Genomic DNA, 7,873 nt, shown 5'->3' with positions numbered 1-7,873 from the left:
GTCTATTTTACACATATATTTGTGGCTGTTAAAAGTAAAAGATGAACAAACGGCATCAAAACCATTAAGAAAAGTAATGCTTTGCTTTTTAAGGACTTTAAGCTACGAGAGAAAAGCAAACTTCTCTCAAATGTTTGGACTAGGAAACAGCTGAGTGATCCAAGAAGCAACCTCTAATCAAGCAAACCACCATGGTGATGAATGTTAACGACACACTGAGCGAAGCCAGTCTTCTTAACATTCACTGTTCAGGCTTAAATTATCAACGAGCGTCTTGCTCAGCAGCGTTTGATGCTGGAAACAGAGGGAAATATTCATCAGCTTTGTCACAGCCCACTTTAGAGAAGACGAACATTTGTTTGAATGGAGTATTTTTCAGCTGCATGTGGCGAAGCAAATGCTGGATGGGAAACACCACAGAAAGAAGAGGGATCTGGGACCATATTCGTGAATTTAAATATATTTCGGGGGAATAAAGGGAAGGCTGTTACCCTCCAGGAGCTCCTCGAAGTCGTCCACAAAGAACTCTCTTAACGGAGGCCGTTTGGGTCTCTTCAGCGTGTTGACGAGTTGTTGTATCTTGGCTGAAACTCTGCTGCTGACTGGAACACCTGCAGGGGACACACATTTGCAGTTGAAACCCTTTTTCTGCAAACCATGGCTTTGTTTGGTCAATGCAAAAAACATTAGAGTTTGTAATTAAATCGTTGAAAACAAACATTAACAAGATCGAGACCTGGAGGAAGAAAATGGGATTAATATGCCGAGTCATCATCCTACCAGAGGATGAGTTTGTCTCTTATTAATGAGCTACAGCCATTGTTGTTTCTTATCTGTTTTGATAATGCAGCAAAATGTCTTTATTGTCCCACAATGTGGAAATTCTGGTGTTTACAGCAGCAAAAAGATTATAGAAAAAATGGCCACACTAATGTGCCTTAGAAAAAACCTTACAAAAATGTACAAGAATGATATAACAGTGAAAGGTTAGAATATAAAAAAAAATAAAATACTGTACTGTAAAGTATTTTAACAATATAAAACTGTGCATCTGGAGACTAAATAACCAATATGCAGCTATGGACATTTTTACAGTAATGGATATTTAAAAATAGCAGCAACACCAGAGAGGTGCAAAATGACAGCATCATGTTATTTAACTGACTAAGATAGAAACTGTGCAAAATCAGTCTGAATGTAACAACTTATTGAGGTTGTTGGGAACAGTGGGGGCTATAGAGTCTTACAGCAGCTGTGATAACGCTCCCTGGTGCATGTTTTTTTGGAGTTCAAGGTTCATGGACAAAACTGACTCCTTCTTAATGAATGAGTCACTTTTGCTTTGAATGTTCTCTTATTAATTGAAAGGGATCTCTTCTACATGACCTGAACTAAGCCAGGAGCCTCTTGTCTGTCAGGGAGCAAATAGTCTTTCTCCTACTGCTCTGCCACTGAGGGAGCATTTAGCATAAACGGTGAGAAAGTTAGGAAAATCCTGTCATTGTTGGTCCAAATATGATCCAATTCTGCATTGGACCAAGCATTATTATGCAATTAAAGTCAAATATTTCATATAGCAAAAATATCATATCTCAAAAAAAAAATCTCTCCAAACTATGCATGTCAAAATCAAAGCTCTAAGGCTTAATCAGGCCCTTCATGGCAAATTATCTGACCCTTAAGGGCCAAACAAGTTATATCAGCATAACATAGAGATACACCGATATTTCTGAACAATTTTGTTTTTTTTTTGTATCGGCATCATCAAATAACATGTGTTTACAGAACATGTATCCATTTGTTATCCATTGTTGTTTGTTTATATACGTTTCCTTTTTGTTTAAATTGATAATTGTACAACTTTTTTTTATCATTTTGTAATTTTTATTATTAGGAGCAAGAAAAAATAAACTCAGCTTCAAGAATCGATACAAAGGTATCAACAGTACAGTGGTGATCGGTCAGACTCGGTCAGAAATAATCAGTTTCTATCTCCTCTCTCTTTCATCTTTTTACATTTTTTTTCTTTTTTCCTTTTTCTTCTTATGTTTTTCTGCTCTATTTACTTTGCAGTGTCCATATAAACTGTAAAACTCCCTGCATAATTATAATAAAGCAAATTATATGCATAAAACAGATTTTATTTTTGTATGCATGAAAGTAAAATCTGTTGGGCTCTTTTTGGCATCAAGGCAATTATTCTTATTGCCACATTGCCAGACAGGGCACTGTTAAAAAAAAAAAAAAAAAAGAAATAATAATCGGTATCAGTATCGGCCTTAAAAAAGAAAAAAACTGTATCGGTTGATCTCTAAAATAGAAGCACATGCTCTATGTGTACAAAGTGGCTAACAATACTGAATAAATAGGAATAAAGAGAAGGGAATGATGTAACAATTGTTTTGTTTATAAAGCAGAGCCAGCCCTTTGAAAGACCTGATGATGCTGAAGTCACCCAATTTAAACATTTAAAAATGAGTTTTACATCCCTGATGTAAACCAGTCATACAGAAATTAAAAGTCAATTCCATACGAATTGATCCAACTTATCAAATGCAATCAATTTCAGTTTATTGTTCAACCTGGTTAAAAGTTTTCTATCCAAAGAAACCCAGCTGAGTGCATCAAGTCATTGAATTAGCACAATTCCCTCCTGGATAAGCATTTAGCTACAGTGTATATTCGCTTGTGTTGTTCACTCTGCAGCAATGCATAACACCAAGCATGCATGCAGCGACAGTGGGGAAGAAAAACTCTCTTAACAGGAAGAAACCTCCAGTAGGTTCAGTTTGAGCGGCCATCTGCCGAGGCCGACTGGGGCAGAGAGAGAAAAGACGCAAAAGGAACAAATCTCCTCATTACTGAAGCTCATATTAAGCAACTTCTGATGGTGATGGGGGGGGTCTTCACTCTCTGAGACCTGTAAATAAACCCAGAGGAATCCACCATGTGAGAAATGAAAATCCAGTTTGGATTTTAAAGCTAGGCTGCTTCACTGTTTAAAACCTTTGTTGATTTGAAACACCAATAATCACAGAAAATAGATCCAAAGGCAAGTACCTCTAATCACAGGAAGCGATGAGGATCTTTTGGTCAAAAAGGTTCAAATAAATGACTCCAGTGAAGCCACCTGGATTTTACCAATTACTATCATTTTATCGCCAAAATAAATAATAAAAATAATCCTTTACAGATTCATTTAGCTTTAAAGACAGCAGGAACACTGACAATATTTATAAAAAACAAAAAGAAGCTAGCCACCTTTTCTTAATCACTTGCAGCAAGAAAAAAATGAACAAAAATGTTCCTCTTATTGAAACATAAACAGAAAACGGAAAGGTTAATTAACCTCAAAACAAAGAAGCAACACGTGAAGAAGAGTCAGTGACATTTCTGACTCTATATCAAATTATCTGCCAGTGAAAATCACCACTTTAGTGAGTTCAAATTAGTTTCACTTTATCAAAGTAAAGTTCCGGCACAAAAAAAACTTAGTTTGATACAAAAATAGAAATAAAACCTTTGAGAGAAGCATCTCAATCAGCTCCCATCTGTTATATCTGGCAGCTGATGGACTGAGAGCTGTGTTCAACGTCTAACTGCGCAGAGGCATCGATTGCAGTGCCTGATGAATGACTCCATCAGCTGCTGCTCCAGCTCTCTCCAGAGAAGGAACGATTAAAGGATGGAGCAAAAAGCTGCTGTCTGCAGTCATCCCTGAGGTCTCTGCAGAGACACACAGAGCCGTCTTTTCTGGACGACTTCGGCTCTCGGTACCTCCCCTCTCCCACCCGCAGCTCTTTTCAGGGTCCTCTCACCGTCTCCGGTCTCCATCAGCTCTGCGTTTCCATATTTAGGGGTCTGCCTCTGGGCTGCGTTCCCGCCGCCTGGGGCCCGCTCCACCTGGATCCCGTCTGTTGTGGTGGTGTTGGCTGTGTTGTTAGTGTAGCCGGTCACATCTGGGGGAGCGGAGTGGTTTTCTGAAAGAGACATGAGGAGAAAGGAGGCCTGTAAGCACCAAATCCCAATCAGAACCAAGTAGATTGGGCCGATCCACATCTAAGCAGCATGTTCTTAAATCTGCCTTATTTAGAATCTAAAGCGACATCTCTCAGGGTTTACCTGGAGTTATGTAAGGTAGAAAATATCCGATTCATTACGAAAACAGTTTTATTGAGTCAATACATACTAGGATTCACTCTGGATGCGGCATCCTGCACATCAAAACATCAGCGATTAATGCTTTGAATCCTTTTAGTTATTTTTTTCCCACTATCTTAAAACATAAACGGGAAGCATAGAGAACTGGCTCCTACTCTTAATGGATGCACAGTCTTTCAAAACGCTGCATCTCTCCACACACTCACACATGCACAACCACTCATCAGCACGCATACATCCCTGTGGGTTTATAGATGTAAACCAACGTCCAACACGTCGCTAATTAACTGATTGCATTTCCTTTGTAATAAACACCAGATCTTTTTTCTTTCCATGTAAACAACATTTCTGACCTCTGTTCACGGATCTGATAACCAGAGTTCTGCAGCAGCTGCCTGCATACAGTGTGCATAGAAATGCCTGCAGTAAACAGGAGACAAACTACCAACATCCATGAGTGGTGAGTCTGAGCACATCAGCCTCGGCTGTGAAAAACTAAAACTCCTAAACAGTTGGGTTTCCTGCAGATCAGCTTTTTAGGCCCCTGTATGTTAAAAGTAGTGACGCACCAATGCCTTTTTTTGGCCCCGATCCCCGATACCATCTGTTTGAAATTGATGTGTGTGTATATATGAAGAACTGCATACTACTTGGATGTAAAATAATTGCAATCATGGCTTTGTCAAGCTGCTGTCTATCTTTGAGAAGCAGGAAAAAGACGAATACAAATTGAATCCAGTAGAACTTTTTTATTTCCTACATGGAATGGGTGACAGGACTTTTGGCTCTCAAAATGGCATCAGTGCCCTATTTGTTAGTACTCACCAATACCGATACAACTATTTTAGTGCAGGATCAGGGCCCTGCCTGATACTGGTATCGGTATCGGTGCAACACTAGTTAAAAGTGGAGGAATTTTGATTTTAATAAACCTGAATTAATCTATAAACCTTGAAGTCTAACCTGTTATAAATATAAATATCATGCAGGATATTGATTCTTTAACTTTCTATACTTTTAATTTAAGAGTCATTTTTTTTATAAATCAAACAGGTGTGTTTGACAGAGGTGGACAGTAACAAGTTCATTTACTTGAGTAACCTTTGAAAAAAGAAAGTTACTTTAAGGAATAGTTTTACAGCAATGCACTTTTACTGGGGTAAACATATGTATAAAATAAATATCACTATTCTGACCCGAGTAACATTTTTTTGGCTACTCCATCCAATGTGAGTACTTTCAGTGAATAAAAAAATCTTTTTATTAAACATGAATGCACCATGCATGTACTGAAGGCTTATTGGTTAAACTGTATTTTCCATCTGAGTCTGCAGTGTTTTTTGTTATTAGAAGGTTGAGTGAAAACACAGCGTACTGATATTCAACCAAGTCTTATTTACTGTAATCGTTGATTCTGTATGTTTTATCAATGATTTTTTTTTCATTCTACAAAACTTTTCTTTGTGTAATTGTAGTATGTTTATTTTAATCCTATTATTTTAAGCACCAGAATTAGCATATCACTTAATATTTTGTTCCATTTTACATCATTTTGTTAAATATTAAATCAGTTGTTATGATCATGAGTAGTAACTCTGTACTTGAGTAGCTTTTTGTTTTTAAAATACTTTTTCAATGCTACTTTAGGTAATTTCTTTAATGGCTACTTTTACTTTTACTTGAGTAACAGTAGAATGAAGAATTGCTGCTCTAACTGTAATTCAAATTTTTAGGCACTCTACCGACCTTGGTGTTTGACACAATAAAATAAGCGTACACAGCTTTTGAACATCACAGAGTGTTAATTTGCATATTTTTCATGCAAACACAGACTTTCTTTGCCACTTAAGTTCATTTCAATCCCAGACCTCTTCAGGGAAAACAAGGGCTGGAAAACACTGGTTTGAAGAAGAAAAATCTACATTGAATGGGACTCATCATCAACATTACTGCAGATCCTAAAATAAAACTCTAAAAAAGCATTTTACGACAAGTTTTAACACTTTGGATTTAGTTTTAATCTGTCCTTTAAAGCTGTGATTGTCAAAGATAAGGTCAGGACCTCCCTTTGGGTTATTAGTATATAGGTTTGGTCAAGGAATCTTCCTAAACAAAACTACAAAAATAATTGTTAACGGAATTACTGTTAAAAAGTGAAAAAGAATGAAATAGCGTTCTTCCTTTTTTGGGAGTTGGTAGTGATGTTTTAAATTGTTGCTTTAAAGAATAAACAGCTTCAGTATTGGATGATCATTTTCAAATTAACCCTGAAATGAGTGAAACGTGCAGAAAACATAAACCAGAACCTTCCCTCCCAGCAGGATCCTGCAGTCAGACCACATCAACCGGAACTCCTCCAGTTTAAACTATCTTTAAAAGACAAATTTCTCCGCAGACCCTCAATATTTAGCCCGTTTCGAGCCACATTTTGGATCATCCTCTGCTGTTCTGATGTTTCAAAGCTCCCAGCGAGCCTCGGACTCTGCACATGTTCATCCTTTTTATGAGGCATGAATGCAGCTCAACAGCATCAAACAGTGTTTACCTCTCTGGGCAGTACGCTGCTCACAGTCGCACCATGAAGCCATGCAAAGATGATTGGATGAATCTAAACTGAAAATCATAACAGGGTCCAGAAAATGGACGCTGGGTTCTTTCTGCTCTCAGTCAGACTGCTTAGATCTACTAAAATAAATGGACCAGATAGCGATATTCAGCGTACTGATATGTTTTTGATACACCTGAAGCGTGAACATCACAGTCAAAGCTTTTTTTCTCTTTTTCACACGTTATTCAGAAGACTAAAGGCTGTTTATTATTTACTGTGGTTAAATTTTGGCATTTAGTGATTTTCAAATGTGGGAAAATATCTTTGATTGCAGGTAAATTGTTCCCTGGAGAGGTTAAAGTGGCTCTTGGAGTTTTTTTTTTATTAAACATCCATTTTCCTGCTGATAATAACAGCTTAGACAGGATCAAGCTTTTAATCTCATTCTGAACATGATTCACAGTTCTAAGTAAAAAAGTGGAAAATATGACTATTGCTCATGTCTTTCATTCCAAACCCTAAATTAAAGCTTCAAAGAAATATTCTGCTTCTGCTTTAAATAATTTATATGTTAACTTTCCCCTCACGTACTCCGTTCAATAAGCTGCTCTGCGGCTGCTTCAGATAAGAGCCGCTAAGATCAAACTTCTTGAACCTGTGCAGCTTCACAGCAGGCATGTTCACACCGACACTCAATAATAAGACAGAATAGTCAATGATACGAAACTAAACTTGAGTTAGACATATAGTATGTTTGTCTCTTTACATTGTTATGCTTCGTGCTGAAATTAATATTTTTTCATTATTAAATATAGCTTTTTTCCCTTGCACTAGTTGCCTTTATTTGAAAGTATTTATTTGAAACTGACAGGAAATATGGATTTAGAGGAGGTGGATGAACCTCCAGAGGTCAAAGAGTAGGGACTTAACCTGTGGCGGCCATATTGATGCTTCCATACATGGGTTGAATGATTCACCCCTTTATAACTAAAGCATCTCAGTGAATTATTTCTAAACTAAAGGGTTCATAAAACAGCACAGGTTGGCGCTGGAATTCACTTTGTTCTCCAAAGTTAAGTTTTACGTGATTAAAAAAATGGATGGATGGATGGATGGATGGATGGATGGATGGATGGATGGATGGATGGATGGATGGATGGATGG

General features: G+C 37.4%; 1 protein-coding gene across 2 annotated transcripts in view; it reads right to left on the bottom strand.

Moving 5' to 3' along the window:
• The window catches only part of LOC107102632 (disco-interacting protein 2 homolog C), a 101,952-nt gene that overhangs the window by 66,347 nt on the left and 27,732 nt on the right, over positions 1-7,873 (bottom strand). For both annotated transcript variants that reach the window (XM_015402011.1, XM_015402012.1), the window contains exons 4-5: positions 3,819-3,980; positions 492-611 (exon numbers count right to left, since the gene is read on the bottom strand). In XM_015402011.1, the coding sequence (XP_015257497.1) occupies positions 492-611; positions 3,819-3,980 (282 nt within the window). The remainder of the gene's footprint in view (positions 1-491; positions 612-3,818; positions 3,981-7,873) is intronic.

The sequence above is a fragment of the Cyprinodon variegatus genome, unplaced genomic scaffold (genome assembly GCF_000732505.1).
Source record: "Cyprinodon variegatus isolate N-32 unplaced genomic scaffold, C_variegatus-1.0 Scaffold1284, whole genome shotgun sequence".
NCBI lineage: Eukaryota > Metazoa > Chordata > Actinopteri > Cyprinodontiformes > Cyprinodontidae > Cyprinodon > Cyprinodon variegatus.
This window is presented reverse-complemented; position numbering and strand designations above follow the sequence as displayed.